This window comes from Bos mutus, chromosome 3, assembly GCF_027580195.1.
Source record: "Bos mutus isolate GX-2022 chromosome 3, NWIPB_WYAK_1.1, whole genome shotgun sequence".
NCBI classification, from domain to species: Eukaryota; Metazoa; Chordata; class Mammalia; order Artiodactyla; family Bovidae; genus Bos; species Bos mutus.
The window spans coordinates 113,077,534-113,099,900 of record NC_091619.1 but is presented as its reverse complement, the minus strand read 5'-3'; the positions used below and the strand labels follow the sequence as shown (position 1 = coordinate 113,099,900).

The 22,367-nt window shown below is 49.4% G+C and overlaps 1 protein-coding gene across 5 annotated transcripts in view; it reads right to left on the bottom strand.

Annotated features, from left to right (window-relative positions):
• AGAP1 (ArfGAP with GTPase domain, ankyrin repeat and PH domain 1) overlaps positions 1-22,367 on the bottom strand; it is a 572,049-nt gene that overhangs the window by 283,571 nt on the left and 266,111 nt on the right. For all 5 annotated transcript variants that reach the window (XM_070368540.1, XM_070368539.1, XM_070368537.1 and 2 more), the window contains 3 exons: positions 9,585-9,712; positions 7,870-8,025; positions 138-230 (listed from right to left, as the gene is read on the bottom strand). In XM_070368540.1, the coding sequence (XP_070224641.1) occupies positions 138-230; positions 7,870-8,025; positions 9,585-9,712 (377 nt within the window). The remainder of the gene's footprint in view (positions 1-137; positions 231-7,869; positions 8,026-9,584; positions 9,713-22,367) is intronic.

The following is a 22,367-nucleotide window of genomic DNA, read 5'->3' as shown; positions in this document are numbered from 1 at the left end:
GATGTCAAGTGAGTGACTTCTACATTCATCAGCGGAGCACATCAAACAAACCTTGGCGCGTGAGCCAGCCTCACGGCGAGGAGAGGCCCGGGGTGTGTCTCCAGCTACAGGGCCGGGCAAGGGGGGAGCCGCGTTACCTGTTTAATTGGGATGGCTCGACCGCTCCCGATGCTGTCCGCCCGACTCTCCAGGCCTTTCTTCTCTTTGTCTGGGTCACTCCCTTTCCGAGACTGAAAAGCAAAAATAAAGTTAGCATTTGGGGAAGGGCTGCGGTTCACAGACTGGGGAGGTGAAACCCACCTGCATAGCTTCTGCAAAATACACAGGCCCTGAAGAAGCCCTGCACAAGCTGTGTGTGTACCCCCATGTACAAGCTGTGTGTGTATCCACGTGTACCAGCTGTGTGTGTTTACCCACGTGTACCCCCATGTATGAGCTGTGCATGTACCGACGTGTACCAGCTGTGCGTGTACCCACGTGTACCAGCTGTGTGTATGTACCCACATAGATGAGCTGTGTGAGTACCCCCATGTACGAGCTGTGTGTTTATCCACGTGTACTGGCTGTGTGTGTACCCACATGTACCAGCTGTGTGTACCCATGTGTACCAGCTGTGCTTGTACCCCCGTGTACGAGCTGTGCATGTACCCACGTGTACCAGCTGTGTGTATGTACCCATATGGATGAGCTGTGCATGTACCCCCATAAATGAGCTGTGCATGTACCCCCATGTACTAGCTGTGCATGTACCCATGTGTACCAGCTGTGCATGTACCCACGTGTACCAGCTGTGTGTGTACCCCCATGTACGAGCTGTGCGTGTACCCCCGTGTACGAGCTGTGTGTGTACCCCCATGTATGAGCTGTGTGTGTACCCGTGTACCAGCTGTGTGTGTACCCCCGTGTACCAGCTGTGCATGTACCCACATGGATGGGCTGTATGTGTACCCATGTACACGCACACACATCCCAGGAACAGACTGCTGTGCGTCCATTGTCACCGAGCCATCACGTTACAGGGAATTTTCTAAACTTTCCTTCCCACTTTTCCACTGCAAAATCATCTTTTAATTCTTTTGCAAAGAAGTTCAAAATTCAATTACGAGAAACCAATGGACCATACAGGAAAGTAACGCCCAACAGGAAAACACATTCCGAAGCTGCAGTTAAATCCAGCCGAGGAGAAAAGGACTCCTCGCTGCTTGTTTGGGAAACCTGTGACATAAATGTATATATTTAATTAACATCTGAAGGATTTTAAAAATTCTATTAACGTCTCAGCTGTGCAATTCAACGGGATACTCCTAATTCATATCGAGCTGCCATTAACGTTCCTTTTTATTGCTTCTGGAGAGTCAGAAAAGAGCAAATTCAAAGTTAGCTAGTGTTAAGATACCACAGAAAATAACCAAGGGGAAAGAAAGTTGAAGATCTCTTTGGGGGTAAAGTATCAGTACTTTGGGGGAAAATGAGTGGCTTTGTTTGCCAAGTTCCTGACAGTTTTCTTGGCAATAATGACATGCGTGCATGCCCAGGAGGAGGGCGGCCAGCAGGGAGGGTGTCAACGGGGGCCCCAGGGAAGCCACCCCAGGACACCATGACCTGGGGACATTGAAGGAGCAACCACAGCCAAGTCTCCATCGCTTGGTGGCATGAGAAACTGTGAGCACGATGATTTTCTGACAGATTTATTTTATTATGAGAGAAAGATCTGAGACTCGTCCTCCTTAATAACTGTGCTGACAAGTGACAACTCCACTCCATTACTTTTCAATGGGAACATTACTCACGCAATATTGAAAATGGAGAAACATTTCCATGTGCTTTTCAAATCTGAGATGATATATGAAATGAGCAGACTTTGTGGTGTCCAGTGCGGCAACGAGGCGCTAATGAAATCCCGTTTTAAAGGGTGTGAGATGGTGCAGCTGATATATGTGTATATATATATTTTTAATATTAAAGGGAGTGATGTCATGGGGCATGAGGAGAAAAGCTCCCATGATGTAAACCCAGATCAGGGACTGCAACGAGCCCTCGGGCTCCACAGAAGACAGGCTTCCCTGATCAGGCTAAGAAGCTGGCATTATCTACCGAGCACCTACTCAGAGCCAGGCACTGCGCACCTGCTTTTCTTTAGGATCCTAGAAGCTTGGAGAGAGGTACCAGGAAACGAACAAGCAACACACAGAAAGTGGTAGAAGAATGAAGAACGTGATGTTTAACTTTGGGCTCGGTGGGAAGTAATTCCTTGTCATGAACTTTAAAGAGTTAGGGGCTCACTTTTCTCTTTAATTAATTAACTGTTTAATTAATAACCTGCGGTAAGAGCTATGTAACAGCTTTTATATAAGTTCTCTTTCCCCTATGTCTCAGTTCATGAGAAAGCTGGAATTTGAGGTTTCTATTTGTAAACGAGCTTCAAAGCTCACAGGGATGACATTTAAAATGGTTTCAAATCAGTAGAGACCACTAATGGTACTTTGGAATTTTAAGAACTCTGAATTTCTAAATCTGGAAATCTGTCTTCATTATTCTCTATTAATCAGAATAATTAACAAAACAAACATTAAAAAAAAAAAATTAACATCTTCCTCAAGGCAGCACATCTGTCTCCACAGCCACTCTGTTGTCAGAGAATTCCAGAGGAAGCAGGATCAGGAACTAAACTCCACGTCTGATCACATACCCTGAGATGAATGAGGTAGAAACTGAGGGAAAACTTCCCCGCCAAAATGCAGCAGAAATTCCCGATGACTCTCACACTTGGCTGGAGAGAACCATAAAACTAAAACTTCATGGACAGAGTGGTGATAATTTGTTAGGCAGAAGGGTTTACTGTCTCTCCATCCTACAGTGACTTTTGGTACAGCAGTCTGCGATATATTTCATAAAACAGAAATCCAACAGCCAAACTGCAACAAACCCGTTGGACATAAAACACCGCAGCACGTATGGATTCCCAGTAAGTTCTCCTGCTATGTCTGCCAGCCCTGAGACTACAGCACCCATAGCACAGCCTCACAATGCCACTCAAATGGCTCCGCGAAAGCGTCAGATCCAAAGCTGCCCTGGGTACCGCTGCTGGGGGGTCAGGAGTGAGTGTGCAAGGCACCCGCCTGGCACACCACCAGAACCCTAACAAGAGTTTATCACACCCAACACAGAAAGCCACGGGGGGCCGGGAGAGCGACCGCAGAGCCTCTGCACAGTGAACGCAGCAGAAAGGAAGGCTAGGATAAACCTAATCACCACCTCCTTCGTCAGACACACGTTCAGCCACCCCTCAGGTGATAAAGACAGCTGTGAGGGGCGCCCCACCAGCGGCCTGCTCCCGAGAACAAGGAGCATCATGGCCAAGTGCCCTCGCTACCACACTGAGACCCGGCTTCCCCCCTGCAACTGATGAGCGGGTCCAAGCCTGCTGGAGCGCACGTCACAGGACCCTCGCTCCCTGCCCTGCAGAAGACAAAATACTGTTCAAACAGGTCTATTTATGCTATCAATTCCTCTGCCTTATTTTTTTACAGAGAGTCTCTATGAACTGGGTAATGGCTTTTCACAATCTTTGGTTACTGGGTATGCTTGGCTCTATTCTGGGGTGTCGGCATTATATGGCAAGCTTTGAGAAATAAGCATGTAAGTGACATCAGGATTATAAATTGTCCACCGGACAATTTGCGGACACGTAGAGGAGTGAGTTTAAGCCGTGGACGCAGATAACAGACACTGCATCCAAAGGAATGCCGATCCCCAGATGGGGGGCTGGGGGGGTAGGGGGATGGATATTCTGGAGGTGCACTCTTTATCTATGACGGGGTTATTCCTAGAAGAAGTAGCAGCAGCAGTGGCAGAAAAATGCTCGCAGTCTATGAGCTGCAGGGTGACTATATGCATGTGTTTTAAAATTCCTGTATGTTTGAAAATACTTACTAATAAAACATTTGAACCACATGTTAATAAATCAGGGCTATGAAACTACTCATCCTAAGAGCATATATTACAGAAGCAGGAATTCGATGGATATAGCCTTTAAATATTTTTTTCAAAATAATTTTTTTTTCAAAGAAACAAGCAAGATACAATATCATTCAGCTTTTTTATTAGTGACTGATGGTTCCTACTGCCAACAGAACACAAAACTTGCTACTATAAGAGAGATCTGCAAGTTTGTAGTCTTTTGTAAAAGGTGTGTGTGATTTATTTTTGCTCAGATTTTTGCTTATTTTTGCATGTGTGTGTATACAGACAGAAGCATCTGGGACTGAAGAACGTTAGCCCAGGGTGGCACACTACAGGTCATTTATAAAATTTATAAGCACGGTGTTTGCAGACTGGTGCGTGTACAACTTAATTAACGCTGGCCTCTTTAGGAGGATCTTCGTAAGTAAGGAAAACGAAGCTCCTTCATCTGGGCATAACCGTCCCAGCCTGAGTGGGTTTTTATTCACTAAGATTGGTCGATGTAGGGCACTTCCGTCCTCCTAATACACATTTTTCAATAAATGCACTTTTCGCTAATTGAAGCCAGTGATTACTAACAATCGCCAGGGATGAGGAGGTTATGACATTTTACATATTTAAGAATAGGAGCAAGCCGGTAACAAGGAGAATCTAGTTTCTTAATTGGCCACGATTTCGAAATCAATTTGCCTCTTGTCATTCCCTGGGTGACACTGACATCTAGTGGAGTTATCACTTCTGAGATCTTCAGCGTGCAACGCCCACCCGTCACCATCACCATCACGCCGGCGCTTTGTTCGGTGTCAAAGCTGGCAGTGATGAAGATGCAGGTTTTCAGTCTTCTTCAACGCCATGAGCAAACCTGCCGTGAAGGTAGCTTCTTCCTGACCCCGATTCCTGTTCCCACTAGGAGCAACAGTGCGATGGATTCAGCTTCTGAAAGGATTTACTCTCAGGCCACTTTCCAACACGGAGAGATCGAGCCTGGACCCTGCCCTGGTTCACAGGCAGGCCCTCGCCTCCATCACCAGCTGCGTTAATTACGACACGATCAATGGGGATTTCGTCACCATAAGGACGGGTCTGCACTGGTTCTGGCCCTGCCCCACCTGGCCTGGACAGCTGGCCGCTGTCTGGGCGCCTGGACTCAGTGTATACATGTGTGTACGGCTCCAACTGCGGAGGTGGGGGTCCCATCCGTCTGCTCTCCTCTGGGCGGGCAGCACCCCCATCCCCGTCCACCTCCTCTTGAACCCAGGTTGACTCTGACGACACCCACGCCTGATGGAAAACAAATCTGGCCGTGCAGACAGCAGTAGGGAAGGGCAGGCTTATCACCTGAGTTATCTGTTCATCTGTTATGAACAGTTATCACCTGTTCATCTGCTTCTTCCTGCCTTAAACATGTCTCCTTTGGCAGGTACCCAGTGGGCAGGGCCCAGGACACTACTTTCCAGCACCTTCAGACCCCAGAGGTGCCCACATATGTGTGGGATGGAATGTGCTGGAGCAGCCCCATTTCAAAGAGACTTCCCAGCTTCTTGCCTCTTGCCTTGAAGACAGACCAAAGCCAATGACCAAGAAAGGTGACCCTGAGGAGGTGTCGTGAGCCTGGGTGTCCCGTCCTCCTGCCATGCCCTAGAAGAAGTGTCAAACACACAGAACATGCCCTGGCCCACATTCCAGGGCCCCTCCTCCCCGCTATACCGGTGTCCCGCTCACGGCCCACCCGCCCTCTCTGCGCCTTCAGCAGTGGGCTCTCCTCAGGTCCATGGAGCCCTGGGTCAATCCACGGCCTGTTCTCTGAAGTGACCCCGCCTCACCTGGAAGCCCCCACCTGGGTGTGCACACGTGTGACAGGTGGATGGATAAGCCACGAGTGCTGTTTAGGTGACTGCTGCTGTTCTCAGCGTGTCTGAAGAAATCCCACAGTGCAGCGTCTCGTAGTGGATGTCTCTAAGCATATCAGGTAGGTACCTGCATTTTGCACACACCTAAGTACCTCCCTCCCAATCTACAGCCACTTTTGCTTATGCACTAATGTAAGTCACTCCATAACAGTGGGGTGGGGAGATAAAAATGAAAGCAAAGGACTCGTCACCCCTACAGGGAATCTTCTAGCAACCTCTCTGCAACTACTGCTGTTTCCGGTTCAGAGAGGTTGAGTTCCTTGCCCAAGGTCACACAGCCCCAGGCAGTGGAGGCCAGGGGCTGAGCCTGTCTGATCCTCACTCTGGCCCTCCAACAGCAGCGCCTGCCGGAACTCACATGGCATGGGGCAAGGAGCCGAGGAAGGGAGCAGTTGTGAGGAGGGAGTGCGTGCTGCTGGCAACACACCCCGGCAATGAAGACCATCTGATGGGAAACTGCCGAGGACATGGTGGAGAGGGCCAGGGGATCCGCTGTACCTGGCGCCCTCCTTCACCATGGAGAACGCCATCTCCAGGGACTTCTGTGGCTGTCCAACAATAAGATTCCCCACTTCTAATACAGGGGGCGCAGGTTCGATCCCTGTCCAGGGAACTAAGATCCCACGTGCTGCACCACCAAAATAACAAACAAAAAAACCCCCGCCATCTCCAAATCAGGGCAGTGGGTCAGATAACAGACTTGTGGCTACCTCTGTAGAAGCCTCCTTTAGCTCGAGCCAGGAAATACTGAACTTCTTTGCACTGAAGTCAGTTATAATCAATCAAAGGGTCAGTCACTCAGTCGTGTCCGACTCTTTGCAACCCCATGGACGGTAGCCTGCCAGGCTCCTCTGTCCATGGGATTCTCCAGGCAAGAATACTGGAGTGGGTTGCCATTCCCTTCTCCAGGGGATCTTCCCAACCCAGGGACCAACCAAGAGAAGAAATCACCTGGCTGGAAACAGAGCACCCTGACGCTGTATGCTAGAGTTGAGCAACTTTCTAAGACAAGTCAAATTTTTGTTTCTAAGACAAGACACTGGACGCTGGAGACATCCTTTTTGTGCGGCCGGCCTGTGCATGTGGGATGTTGAACGCCTCCGTGGCTGGTAGCCAGACTAGAACTCTGCAAGACCACACCCACACCCCCCCACCCCACCCCAAGCTGAGACAACTCAGACCTTCTCCAGAAACTGCCAAATTCCTGGTAGAGCAAAAGCATCTGGATGAGAAGCCCTGGTTTGAAAGCTTGTATACTCGTAATGCACAGACCTAGTCCCAGGAGGGAAAGTGTTCTTCTCAAGTCAAATGACTCCAGCCATGCATGGCAGTAGCTCTGCCCCGAGTTCTGAGTCTGGAGTTCTGGGCTCAACTGCAAAGCCTTCTCCACCATTGATTGGTAATGTCTGCTGTGTGTAAGGGAATGGACAGGGTGGCCATGCTTTTGTGTCCTCTGTTGTAAAGGGGACAGCCCAACCGCTCAGGGAGCTTTTAAAAAACTATACACGCCTGGTTCCCATGCACAGATTCCAAGCTCATAAACCTGAGCCCTGAGAGCTGATGCACACCAGAGCCCTGCACATGGTTCTGAAGAAAATTCCAAGTGGACAGGCCCGTGAGCCTCTACAGACCCCGAGGAAGTCCTTGGCGCTCTAGCCTAAGGAGCAGGGGTTTTGTCCGCCTATAGGGCTTACACATCTCATCTCGAAGGCTGGATGCACACATGCGGGGAGTCCTGGCAGTCTGCCACCTGCACGTGTCTAACGGGAGACCAAGAGAGTCGCAGGACCAGGGACACCTTTATCCGACTCCTGGCTCTTCGTTTCTGACTCCCTGCAACTGAGCACGTCCCAGCTTGCTCAGCACCTGCACCTCGGCATCCTGCAATATTCTGAGACGCCCACGGAACTCAGCGCCCTTCCTGACCACCTGGCGGCCAGAGGACCACTCGGTGACCGTCTCGGGACCCACGCTCCGAGCCCCGGGGGACACTCACAGTGAAGAGGTTGGACCGGCGCTTGGACTGCTTGCGGACGGGCGTGGGCGTGTTGGCTGCGGGCGGCACGTCGATGCGGAGCTCCTTCTGGCTGGTGCTCGGCGTGGACGGCACGGAGGAGGAGTAGTCGCTCAGGCTCCCGCCGCCGTTACTCGTCTGCAACGATCCGAAGCCAAGGCTGCGTTAGGGACCCGCCCCGGGAGCCTCACTCACCACCTGCGTGGGACCGTAAGTCACACACAGCAGGTGCAGCCGGACCGGCGCACCGGCCCCTCCCACTGGCTGGTGGCATCGGCATGAAGGATGCTCGGTGTCCTTCTAGAAGACAGCGATCAGCTCGGCGTCATTTCAGCTAAGAAAAGGGACTGAAGGCAGGGAAATCTCTTTCGTTTAGTTTTTCTTCAGAGTGAAAATGTAATTATTTTCTATTTCCTCTGAAAAAGGAAGGGACTGGTTGAACTAAGTGGTTTCCGTGGTCCCTTCACTGCGCTAGATTAGAGGCAGAAAGAGCACAATTGTGCCCCAGAGGACCAGAACTCACATTTTGAAAATGACCTCTTAGAGGGATAAATCGGGAGACTGGGATTGACATATACACACTACTATATATAAAAAGATGACTAATAAGGACCTGCTGCACAGCACGAGGAATAATGCTCAACACTCTGTAATGGCCTCTATGGACAAAGAATCTAAAAGAGAAGGGATGTATGTATTAATACGTGTATAAATGACACTCTGCTATACAGCAGAAATTAATGCAATGCTGTGAATCAATTATATTAAAAAAAATAGTTTTAAAAAAAGAAAATGACCTCTTAGAAATGTGGATGCATCTGGAAGATACTTCAAAATTCAGAGAGAATTGTAGATGCCAGTGGTGGGGACGTTAACAGCCTTGACGGTACCTTTGTAGGGCCCTCCTGTAAATGCACTTCCCTTCTCCTCAAGGAACCAAACAGAGGTTGCCTAACCTTCTCGCTAAATCTGTTTAAAAAGTATCAACATAACACCTGTCTGAGAAATGTAAACCGAAGACAGGACAGCAGGCAAAGATAAGCCAACCATTCCTCTCTGGGATTTTGGTTAGGTTCTTCAAAGTGACTTATATATTATTTGCTTCCAAATAAACAGCAAAACGTTGCAATAGAAAGATACTAGCGGGACTTCTCTGGAGGTCCAGAGGTTAAGACTCCAGTGCAGGGGTGTAGGTTCGATCCTTCTTCGAGAAGCTAAGTTCCGACATGCACACACGTGGCCAAAAAAAACCCATAAAATATAAAACAAGGGAAGCATTATTGTAACATTCAGCAAAGACTTAAAAAAAAAAGTTACCAGTTTCCATAGGGCATAAGGGAAAAGGGGACTCTAAGCCAGAACTGCTACCATCTTGAAGCATATTGTGGGATGAGCCAATGAGATTTACCCACAACTGCTCAGCCTACAAGCAGACGAGAACAAGGACCAACTCGGGGTCATTTAAATCAAGAGCAGAGACAGCATGGAGATGGGAGCATTAAAGACTGATTCCCATAAAAACCACTGGGCCACAGCTGTTTCTGAAGATGTTATGTGAGTTATAGACATGCTGTTATTTGCAAAGTTGAAACAAACAGGAAATCCACCTTGGAGCTGGGTGAGCACCCTCTTTGGCAGGCATGTCCTCCCGGGCTCGTACCTGCCTTTCAGCCCAGCCTCTCAGGGGACCGACATACCTGGCTGATGTGCACGGCGGACACCTGTGCGGAGCAGACTGACGAGTGGCTGGGCGAGTTGGGGAGGGACTTGCAGGGACCTATGGACAGCTGCTGCTTCTTCCTTGTGGCGACAATCTTCTGGGCAACTGCGGGCAAGGAGACAGAGGAGGTCTCTGTGAGGCTGCTCTCCAAACCCAGGGCACGTGGCAGAGGCCCAGGACCGCCCCCATCATCCACTGTCCCCCGGGTCCACGGTTAACATAATTCCCGACTTTCAGTCGAGCACAGGATGACCAGAAGAGACACGCCATTCCCTGGGGCTTCCCCTGGTCCATCCCCCTGCCCCACCAGATAAACGTGGCCACGCAGGCAAGTCCTGGCCAATAGGATGTCAGCAGGAGGGTCATGTGGCAGCATCCCGGAAGCTCCCTCAAGAGAGATGCCCTTGGCCTATTTCTCCCTTATGACCTTTTCCTTCCAGCTGCAGCCCTGGCAGTGACCTTGGGGGGTAGAAGCCACACTTGGTGGGACATAAGCCCTTGACAGCCCTGTGCAGACTGCCTCAGAAGCTTTATAGGTAAACCACAAAAAATACACATCTATCTTGTTTAAATCATTCTAATGATTTTTTCTCCCCAATTACTTGCAGCAAAAATCATCCTAAATAAGACAGGGGAATTTAAACCAAATCCTTTTGGGAACCAAAAAATCTATTTTATTTATTTATTTATTTATTTTTGCATAGCCTAAAGAATTACTCTCAACTCTACAAGTGACTGCATAGAATTATATTCAAGGATATGTAATTATCTCAATTTTTTTTTTAATTTAAATATACAGCTACACACATTGAAAGTTTATCTTAATCAATACAAATCTAAATTCCACCAGTCATAACTTCTGGCAAATAGGCTGGCTGATAAAGCATACTGGATTTAATTGGAAAGGAAGTCAAGGATTAGAAAACTCTTCCTACACCAATAGGTGTCACTACAGGAGAATAACTGCAGGTTTTATTTGAGTAGACGTGTGTCTTTGGGGACGAGCTGTAATTAAGTTCAATGATATTCAATCCTTGTCTTTGCCCAGAGTGGCTATTTTTAAAGACATCCATGCAAAGGAACACGCACTGCCCCCAGCAGCAGGTTATGACACAGAAGGAGCACACAGTGGCCGCGGATCATTTCTTGTCCAAATGAATACAGTGTTAATAAGGAGCTGGTTTGTCCACAGCTCACGGCTTTCATGTAAATGAATGATGTATAAACATGATTAAGTGGAAATGCAATATATAAAAAATGGCTCACAGAGACCAAACAGCAGCCTCATCAGTTACATCCCACCTCCGATAGGCCTCTTATCATCCTGAAAGGATGATATCAATTAATTTATCTTCCCATAGTGTATTGATCATAACCTTCATCAGCTAATCATGTTTAAATTACAGAGGAATATCGCAGCACTCTGTCATTTCAAAGCCATTGGCGTATTGATCTGGGGTCTTTGAAGATGCACATTCGAATATTTCAAAAATCATTATGCGAACTCGAAACTAAAACCCAAGAACAGCTCCCAACACCTGCAAAACATGTGCTGTATAAGTGAGCTGAGATTCCGAGACCGAAAGTTAAATAACTTACAATCACGACCGTCAGGGTGACCGCCAATTTACTTCCATTAAAAAAACAAAAATAAAGAACTTTTTTTATTTTGATGATCAACTCTAATAATGCATTTTTATTCTCCTCCTGACCTCAGAGCTACTATTCAGTTGGATGACCATACAGGATTTCATCTTAAATCTCATAGAAAAAGCGTAAACATCAGAATTAAACAGGGCAAAACTATTTGGACAACTCTATAGACATTCTCGGTAAGTGTTTTACACTCTAAGGGGCAGAGTTGAGAAACTTTCTAAAACAAGTCAAACACATTATTAAAATCCTCATTTTATGACACTCCAAATGGAAAAGAATTTTATCTCCTCCTCACACGGAGGCTAGAAAGAGCAAGTCCATGGGCAGAGAGAACCTTTACCCATAAGACTCCCACATGGGGACTGAAAGGGCCGTGCAAAGCATCAACCACACATTAAGTACCAAGGTTCTTCTGTCCATGGAATTACTGCTTTGCCACATTTATAACAAAATGTGAAGTCACAGCCTCGAATAACTCATAGTATTCTTTTAAGCCTAACTAGAACTTTTAACTCTATTTGTTTTATTTCACCATTATTTTTATGTCTACCCACAAACGGAAGCAAGGAAATGAGTTACAAATATTTTGTGCTAAAATACATAGACTGCATCAGAAATACAGGATAACCCATAAAAGTGGGGGGCACTTCCTAGGGGACAATGGAAGTATCTGACTCAAGAAGGACGAGGAGACACAGTGACTGTTTTGTGAGGCTGAGCCACCTTCTTTTTCACAGTGAAAAGCCTCCCGCCCACTGTGGCCACAGAGCTGGGTTGGGCCGCGTACGTGGATGAGGCCTCCTCCCCAGTAACAGCTCAAGGGAAATGGGGTCCCAGAGCAGGGAGGCTCTGTTCTGTAACTCCAGTCATCAACTGCGCCTGATATCTGTTCTCCTGTAACTATAGCCATCAACTGCGCCTGATATCCAGAACATCTGAAGGTCAGTCGACTTAAAACATGAATCTTACTTACCCCTCAGATTACACTGGCTGGGCAATCTTTATAATCACTGAGTTTTGTCTGCATTTAATCACTCCACAAGTGAATGTTACATATTTTATATAAGTACATGCAATGAATGAATAAAACAGAAACACAATCACTTGAGCTGACTTAAAAGGATCTGGACCCTTTATCATCAAGCTGTGATGTTTTGCCAGTTTTGGCGCCATGCTTTTGTATAAAGCTGCCACAGGAGCTAAGCCCAAGTCTGAAATGCTGTCGGGGGCAGACCCTGAAATTGTTTCCTCCCTTCCCAGGTGTTGTTGCTGTTCAGTCGCTGAGTCGTGCCTGACTCTTTGCGACTGCATGAACAGCAGCACGCCACCAGACGCTAGCCAATCTCATCAACCTGGTATCCCAACAGCAGTGCTCGGTGCTGTCTTAGAAGTCGCTTCCTAGGGACTAACACACAATGTGATAAACATAATCAACACTGCTCTTGTTACAGACGAAAGTCATTAACAGAGTGCATTCTAGGCGCTCTCATCAAAGGAAGACATGTTTCCATTTCTTTAATTTTTTATCTATATGAGGTGGTGGATGTTCACTAAACTCACTGCGATATCATTTCACGATGCAAGTTGAGTCACTGCACTGTGTACCTTACATGGTGTGTCGGTTATAGCTCAGTCAAACTGGAAGGGAAAAATATTAAATACACTCAAATATAAACAAATGAGTGAGTAAGTATCGCACCCTCCACAATTTTGAAGTTTTACTTGGGTGATAGATACCCTTTAACTGTATCCATAATCTCACTGTAGCAACTTCAAAAATAAGGAAGCAACTTCCACGACCTGGGAGAGGCCTGAGTGGCTACTGGGGGCTGGCAGTGGCCCCTTCTCGACCTGCGTGATGACCTTGAGATCTTTAGTTTTCAGCTGTGCCCTTGATTATACTTTCACAAATATACTTCCCTTCTTCAATTAAAAAGAAGTTGATTCAAGAACTGAAGCAACCAGAAAAAGCGAGTTACACAGTTACTTTCTGCACAGATTTTGAATTTTCTATTGGAGAGATGATAAATGACACCCTTTAATTAGTGTGTAAAAATAAGACTCTCGGATAGCTCCCAAATAAGACCTCATTAAAACCTGGCCTAATGCCCAATTTCTGCTTCTCCTGGTTCTCAAATCATTCGCACTGAAGGAGGAGCAGAAAGAATGAGTCTGGTCCCCTCAAGGAAGTCAGGTCCACCGCTCACCAGGATCTGGGGGGCATCCTCCTGTCCTCTCCCCTCCCCCTTCTTTCCCTCCCCCACCACCTTTGACCTTTACACCTGAACAACGGGCCAGGAGGCTGAGCATCATGTCTGCCGCTGTTTAGCGCCTAAGTCGTCTCTGACTCTTTGCAGCCCCGTGGACTGTAGCCCGCCAGGCTCCTCTGTCCATGGGATTCTCCAGGCAAGAATACTGTAGTGGGTTGCCATTCCCTTCTCCAGGGGATCTTTCCAACCCAGGGATCAAACCCAGGTCTCCTGCATTGGCAGGAGGATTCTTTACCGCTGGGTCACCAGGGAAGCCCTGAGCATCCTGTCTACTAACCCATTTAACCCTTACAGTCCCATTTTGCAGATGAGGAAAACGAGGCAGGGGGAGCCATCGGCAGAGGAGGGGCTCAGACGCAGTCCATCTGCCTCCAGGAGTGCTCGAAACACTGCCCCGCCAGACCCCGGCGCTCCCAGGACGGGCCTGTGCACCCTTCTGCCCTGTGCCGGCACAGACTTTCCCTGATGCCCCCTCCCTTGTGCTGACCACTGCAACCTGGCTTCCTTCTCTGTGCCCTTGGTTGAAACCTGCCATTGCCAAGGTTGCTGGTGACCAGCTGGAAGCCCGGTCACCTCCTGCTTGACCTCTGGGCAGCCCTGGGCACCACTGACGGTTCCTCCTCCCCTGACACCGACTCTCGAGGGCTCCTCTCTGGCAGAACCTCTTTCGCAGCCTCCTTCGATGGACGTTTGGTGCCTTGAGGCTTCCTTTGCCGTTTTCTCTTCCGGCCAAGGGCTCCCAAATCCATGCAGCCTTGCTCCGCGTCCTTCCCGCTTCTGGGACCGTGGATCCAACGACTGACTCTACACCCCCGCTCCGGATGCACCTCGACGTCCATGTGGCCCAGCCTGGGTCTCACGCCGTCTCCCAGCTCTAACTGTATCATCCCCTGTGACGCCAGGGCAGGGACAGAGGAGCCGGAAGAGATGGATTCTTCCACCAGAATTTCTCATAAATTCATCTTCATGACCACTGCCTGGACCCTAACTCCACCCGCCCGTGGCCGGCTCCTCAGGCAGCCTCCAAGGCCGTTCCCCCGTCACTGCCGTCTCCAGCATCACTGCCGCCCACAGAACATGCTGCAGGCAGCCTTGTAAGGCTCTCCCGACCTGCTTCTACTAACAGTCCTGCGACACGTCCCGTCACCACACCGATGTCAGAGCTGAAAGTTCTCAGCAAAACGGGGCTCTTCCATGTGGAGGAGTGGAGGGCTCTCCACTCCCGTTATTACTTCCCACGGAGCCAGGGACCCACAGCCCCAACTCTTTTGACCTCTTCCCAAGCCCTCCTGCGAAGGCCCAACCCACTTAAGTGACTGAAGTGGCCGCCAGCTTGGGACAGGCTGTCCCTTCTCCACCCCTGCAATCAGGAGCCACGTGCCTGGAGCTCAGGGGCAAGGCGAGGGCTGCCCTGCCGCCTGGAACCAAGTCAGTCCGTTTCTGGTTTTCACACAAGAAAACCCAGATGAGCGTTATTGCCTGGAACAGCTTTACCCATAACAAGGAATCATCTGACCCTCAGGGATCTTATCTCTTAATTGGCTCAGAACCCCAGAGGGGACAGGAGGCAATCCCAACTCGACGCGACCACCCTCCAGCCTCGCGGCCCACTGCCATGCCAGAGAGAACCCACCACACCTCCCACAACACACTACACAAGCTGCCACCATGGCCCAGACCTCACGGTCAGTTCCTCCTCAGAATCCATACCGCGAGCATCACCTCTCCTAGATAAGCTGTCCTCTCGAACCATGAGGTTCCTCCAGGGGGACCCTGCACCCCAAATACCCACAGGTGCTAGTGTTTTACCCAGGTCTTGACTGAGCACCAATGCATGTTTACACACACACACACAGGGGCACAGCAGTCAGGGCTGTGCTGAAGGCTGCAATTCTACTTCTCAGCACTGAATCCCTAGTGCCTGGGTATAGGAACTACTCCTCCCCAACCCAACACATGATCACTCACACCAGGTCCTGGCCTCAAGCTCTCTACTTACGGGACGAGGTCCCCGGACAGGGGTGTCTCTAACACTCCCCTTGAACGGTACCACTCGATGTCTGTGACATCCATAATTAAGCACCTAATTCAGTTCAATTGTTCAGTCATGTCTGACTCTGCATTCTCATGGACTGCAGCACGCCACGCCTCCCTGTTCATCACCAACTCCTGGAGCCTACCCAAACTCATGTCCATTGAGTCGGTGATGCCATCCAACCATCTCATCCTCTGTCGTCCCCTTCTCCTCCTGCCCTCAATCTTTCCCAGCATCAGGGACTTTTCAAATGAGTTAGCTCTTTGGATCAGGTGGCCAAAGTACTGGAGTTTCAGCTTCAGCATCAGTCCTTCCAATGAACACTCAGGACTGATTTCCTTTAGGATGGACTGGTTGGATCTCCTTGCAGTCCAAGGGACTCTCAAGAGTCTTCTCCAACACCACAGTTAAGCATTTAAGCTTTTTAAAATTTCATTAGCCATGATGACATTTTTGGCATAGTCCAGTGAGTGTTAGCAAATGTAATCCGCAAGATATCTTCTCTCCTTTGAACGATTTACCGGAATCGGTCAATTAACAGGAATGTTCGAAGCGCCACCCAGGGGCCCAGAGAAGGAAGGGAAGGCAGGGGACGGGGTGTGTGACCTGGTCTCTCACCTCTCGGAGTCCCAAGCCGGAAGCAGTGTCCTAGGCACCTCATAACCAGAGCTCCAAGGTTCTAGCAGAGACAGGAGCACCAAGAACCGCTTAAACACTGGGCTGGGCGGTCCCTTTTGCCCCATCCGTTCTTCACTCTACTTACTGAGATCCTACAACCCCACCAGCTCCCTGTCCAGGTCCCAGGGAGCAGGGGCTTCTCCATCAGGCTGAGGACTGGCGACCCTCTCACCTGCCTTTCCCCAGTTCCCCGAGTGTACAGGAAACTTAACTCATTAACCAGGTGTGTAAGGATCTGCTCTTGGACATCCCCCAGCACGACCCCATGAGCAACGTCAGCTTCCGTGAACACTGCTGTAGGAGCAGTGCGGCCCCCATTCTCGGGCTGCGCTGGGGAGTGGGTGAGTCCGGGGCCTGGGGGAGCTGGGGGCCGCAGCTCAGCACAGCAGTGCAGGAGCAGGCAGGGCTGACCGACATCCCGGAGCCACCATCAGATGCCAACTGGGGACTGAGTGTGAACCCGGCCAAGCCTGAGCAAGGGGGCGGTCTTCGGCTACTGGGAAGAGCTGGATGCAGGCTGTTGAGACCAGGAAAGGCGAGAGCTCTGAGTGAACAACATTAGATGGGAACTGAAGTATGAATGATTGATCTATTACAGGACTATTTCAATGTTTATAACAGGCACGCTTAGAAAAACCAACTAGCGTGAGATTATCCTTCAATTAAAAAATTAAAAAAATCAACTAGTGTGAGACTCTAATTTTTACTCCGCAAAAATATTTTAAAAGCACAGTTCGAGGCTGGGGGTCATTGCTGCTGTTGTGCAGTAGCTCAGTCGTGTCTGACTTCGAGGCTGGGGGTCATTGCTGCTGTTGTTCAGTGGCTCAGTCGTGTCTGACCCTTTGTGACCCCACGGCGTGCAGCACGCCAGGCTTCCCTGTCCTTCGCTACTTCTCAGAGCTTGCTCAGATTCTTGTCCTTTGAGTCGGTGATGCCATCCAGCCATTCCATCCTCTGCCTTCCCCTTCTCCTCCTGCCCTCAGTCTTTCCCAGCTTCAGGGTCTTTTCCAGTGAATCAACTCTTTGCATGAGGTGGCCAAAGTATTGGAGTTTCAGCTTCAGCATCAGCCCTTCCAGTGAACACCCAGGACTGATCTCCTTTAGGATGGACTGGCTGGATCTCCTTGCAGTCCAAGGGACTCTCAAGAGTCTTCTCCAGCACCACAGTTCAAAAGCATCAATTCTTTGGTCCTGCTTACAGGGAGAGAAAATACTCCCCAGACTTCATAATAACAGGCCAGACTTATGTGAGTTTTGGGGCTGATTTTGTCTCTGTTTTGTGGTCCAGAAGTTAGTTTGAACCACACCTTCATGCAAGAGCCAGACTGAAGTAAATAGGAATATCTCTGGAAGAGGTGCTCTTAATCCAGGTCTCAGAATTCCCTGAGACAAAGACCACTGATCATGAGCTCACAAATAAACTTAGAAGTGAAATCACAGGATACGTGAGCAGACAAGGCATGAGGAAGGCTGAATGAGCATAGACAACAAACAGCAAATCCAAACCTGCTGATATAATGGACTTGTTGGGGAGAAACGAGAAAATAGGAATGCAGCCCTTTTGCTGCCTCGCATCTAGGATCATCGCCACCATCCTTCTAATTCCATATACATGCCTTAATACACAGAATGGGTGTTTCTCTGATTTACTTCGCTCTGTATAACAGGCTCCAGTTTCATGCACCTCATTAGAACTGACTCGAATGCATCCCTTTTTTATAGAGCAATGTTCCATTGTGTATATGTACCACAGCCTCCTCATCCACTTGTCTTCTGATGGGGGACACATGTGCACCCCTGGCACATTCATTCTTTGGCACTCCGTTTTCTTTATGGTCCAGCTCTCACATCTGTACGTAAACACTGGAAATCCCATGGTTTTGACTAGATGGACCTTTGTCAGCAAAGTGATGTCTCTGCTTTTTAATACGCTATCTAGTTTGGTCATAGCTTTCCTTCCAAGGAGCACGCATCTTTTAATTTCATGGCTGCAGTTTATGCCATTGTCTTATTTCTATTTTTGGTGCTACCACCCAGAGGTAACACTGACTGCCTTTGCATTGACAAGCTCTTCTGTTAGAACCTTGGAGGGCTTATCAGGCAAATCCTCAACAAATAATGAAAACCACCAGGGGTTGTAAATTTTCCAGTAACAAATAAAAGGTCCCCTAATGTCTCAACTCAGTTTTAAATTACAGTTTGAGGGATCATTAAACGATCCTGTTAATTAAGTAGAAATTAATTACCAAATTATCCATGTAGTTCTGAATTTGTGACTTAGGAATTAAAAAAAAGTTCGAAGTGAAAATTTTCTCAACTCTCAAAGCTAATGAACGTTAAAGGCGGGTATTCTGTGTTGTTGGTAATCCTATCCCCATCCCCTACACGTGTTTTCACCTAATCTAAGTTTTGAGTATACAGGAAGCTATGCCAGAAAAACCAGCAAAAGGAAAAAGAGAGAGGGAGGTGGGGAGTGCGGAAGGAGCTACCTTGAAGGCCTCTCGGGCTGTGTGATGCTTGGTGACAGCTAGTGAACCACAGGGACCCACAGCCATGCCTGCCCACACACCTCTGAAATCCTACCACACTTGCTGCCAGCTGGAAAGTACAGTCAGCTCATGTTCTAAGACGATGGGCCAGCTTCATGGGCCTCCGGACGCCTCTGAAAACACTAGCGAGGATGCTTCGTTTACTTTCCAAGGTCAATGCGTACCTGATCTTCAACCAGCACTCCCCATCTGGGTCAACAAATGAAGAGATGGCTCCCCAGTGGGGACGGAGTGGGGACGTCAAGAGGAGGGAGGCAGAGAAGCAGCTTAGAAGGGAAATGGAAACAAGGGGTAAGAATCCCGTGTGCAAAGAAGAGTGATGTGTGTAGAGCGTGTCCTTCAGACACAGGAGCCGCTGAAACCATTCGTGGACAAGTGACGAGAGCCATGCTGTGAAAGGACACCCGGTCCACGTGGTTGAGAAGAGGCGGGTGACTTCTATCTGGGCAGTGGAGACAGGAGGCACGTGGGGGTGTGTGTGGACACGATGAGGGGTGGGGTAGGGGGCGGTGACCGAGCTGTCTTCACTCAGGACGCCGGCTCTTAGACATTCTGTTTTGAAATCTACCCTTGGTGCGTAGTCGCTCAGTCCTTAGACTCTTTGTGACCCCATGGACTGTAACCCACCAGGCTCCTCTGTCCATGGGATTTCCCAGGCAAGAATGCTGGAGTGGACTGCCATTCCTTCTCCAGGGGATCTTGTGTATCTCCTGCATTGTCAGGTGAGTTCCTTACCACCGAGCCACCAGGGAGGCCTATCACCCTTACCCAAGATTAATATTTTCAAGGGAGATGGAATTCCAGGCTGATTACACATCGTTTGATGATTCGAAGTGGCTGAAAGGTGCTCTTCGAAGGGGATATGAGCTCAGGGTTGTAACGTCAGCTAAACCCCCAGAGTTTAAAAACTTTCAGAGCAGGTTTGGACATTTAACCTCTTCTAAGGTATAGTTCCTAAATCTGAGTTTGCCGATCTTCCTTAGGGAGACCAGAGCTCCTGTTCTTTGCTGTGTGTTAGTCTTCCTGTCGGCAGAGCGACCCACCAGGAGAAAGTCACCATCCTTGTCCTAGCAGAGCTTTCAGCTTTTGTGCCGCTACCTTTAAAACCACCCAACCACTCTGTCTGGAGCCAACTTGACCCCTTCCAAAGCATCCTTCGCACGGACACGCTGCGTGTGACCTCAGTCGCTCAGTTGTGTCCGACTCTTTGCCACCGAATGGACCGTAGCCCGTCAGGCCCCTCTGTCCATGGGCGCCTCCAGGCAAGAACACTGGAGTGGGTTGCCATTTCCCCTCCAATGGATATATTATCACTCTAAAAACAGGCCTGGCCTGATCACATCCACGTTTCAACCGAACAAACTATAAAGCCTCAGAAGAGTTTTCTAATTGTAACAAGTATTATTAAGGAAGGAAACGTTCCCTGCGACTGAACAGATCATAAAACGAACACAGGGGTGTATGGGAAACACACAAGCGCTCTCCTGTGCATTTGCTTTTTGGTTCCTTGTCAGTGAAAACCTAACAAGAACTCTGCCAAGAGCCCCTGTGCCCCAAGCGAGTCTTCAAGAGGAAGAGTTTGCTGGACCTCCTTTGATGACTTACCCTGTGGACCTCAGCACAAAATACGTCGTTTCTATGGCACTTTATAAAAATCCGTTTTAGACCAGACACTTTATTTAAAAAAAAAAACCTTTTAGACCAAGATAGGCCTTGGTAAAAAAAAAAAAAAAAGTCAAACTTGCTTTAATTTCTTCTGGTGAAGCTTTCAAGTTTCCCATGAAGTAATGAAGTCTGAATTCTTAATCTGAGATTCTGTTCTTGCCTGTATTCTTTTTATCTCGTTGTATTAAAACAAATTTATCTTCATTTATGTCGCAATTACCTATTAGGGTTGTTAATTTGCTGGAAATGAAGCTATTGTTTAATTGCTCCTATTAATCGGGGGATTTAAATGCCGACTGTAATAAACACTTACCTTCAGGACGGAGCAAAGTCACGGCTCCTGACATTAATTTCACAATTTCACAAGGGGAAGTTTCTACCGTGTCCCCGGGAGCTGGATTTCCTCTGTCCTCACAGAGTTCATGAAAGAACATAACATTTTTAGAAACTCAAACTGAAATAAATACAGTCTATGTGGTGTGTTTTACACGTGTAGCCAAGTCTGACGTAAAGTTATTATTTGTGACAAGGGGGACATCAAGTCATCCCGTCAGAAACCACATCTCACTTTTTCCCGTTTCTTCAGAGCACACTGTCCCTTAAAACCAAGCCCCAGAGTGGAGCTGCCAACAGCAAGCTCTGGGTCCCAGCTGCCCCAGCTGCTGGTCTGGGGGGCAGTGGGCCGCAGGACGCTGACTGCTGGGATTCTAGGCCCTGAAGGACACAGAGTCCCCGTGTCCACACCCAGAGGACTACGAACATTCACTTCTCTACAGAAAATGTTTCAACACACTCCAACACCATGCTGCCAAATGTCCTGTAGCTGGTTTTGCCCGTGGCCAGTCTGCCCAGGGCTGGAATCAGCATTTCTGCGCTAGAAAGAAGGCAGACATGCCACACAGGCCCGCACTCCCCCTAGCTTTGCAGCACCAGCTCCAGTGGCCCTGTGTGCCCTCAGGATGCCCAGCAGATGGTCCGTTCGGGACATGCTGACGTCCTCTGCCGACACCGAGGAGTCCTCCAGCCCCTGCACCCACCCTCCCTCCCTTCAGGACCGTGAGCTGAGATTCCAGGCTCCGAAGGACACAGGGTCCTTCTCCAGCCACTGACCCCCCGGCGCCCTCCTCCAAGTCCTTTACCACATCACCCCTCCGTCACTGTACAGACTCCGGATTCCCCCATCCGGGTGTGGAAAGGACACACGCTCGCCCCGCATCTGGCACAAATCCGATGCCTGGAGAACACCTGGAGAATCAGGGCCCTGTCTTGGGACGGGCTCAGGCTTCCGACGAGTCTGAGGCACCCAGCACGCACACGAGCCACTCCAGTTTCCAAAAGAAAATGGGCACCACAGGCCTGAGGGGTGACTCGGCAGGAATGCAGGGGAGGGAGAGACACCTGGCTCACGCCCTGCCACCCGCCACGCAGCGGGCACAGGGGCGGCCGGGACGCCACCTGCCAGTGCACGTGGGGCAGCATCCGTGCCGGCGACCCGGGCGGTCCCGGGACACGCTCGGCCCTCGCACGGTTCTGCCCAGGAGCCGGCTTTCCCCGTCCATGGGTCGCAGGTGGCGACTCCCTCTGCTCTTTGGCCTGCCTGGCTCCCATCTACTCTTTCATCGCATCTTGGAGCAGCTAGATGCGCCAGGCTGCCCGCCGAATGGGGAGACGTATGCTGGTCGCCCCACTGAAGCAGCGGACGGGCCTGCCTGAGGGCGCCCTTCGGAAGAGATGGTCACACGGCCTCCGTGCCTCAGCTCATGGAGGTCTCCCCAGGAGAAGGGCTCGCCAGTCTCTGCCGAGAACCCGCAAACCCCTCTCTTTCTCAGGCTCGCTGTTTCAGATTGAGCACTCGCCTTCTTCTGGATACGTGTGTGAGACACGGGCCCGCCGCTGAGGGGTAACAG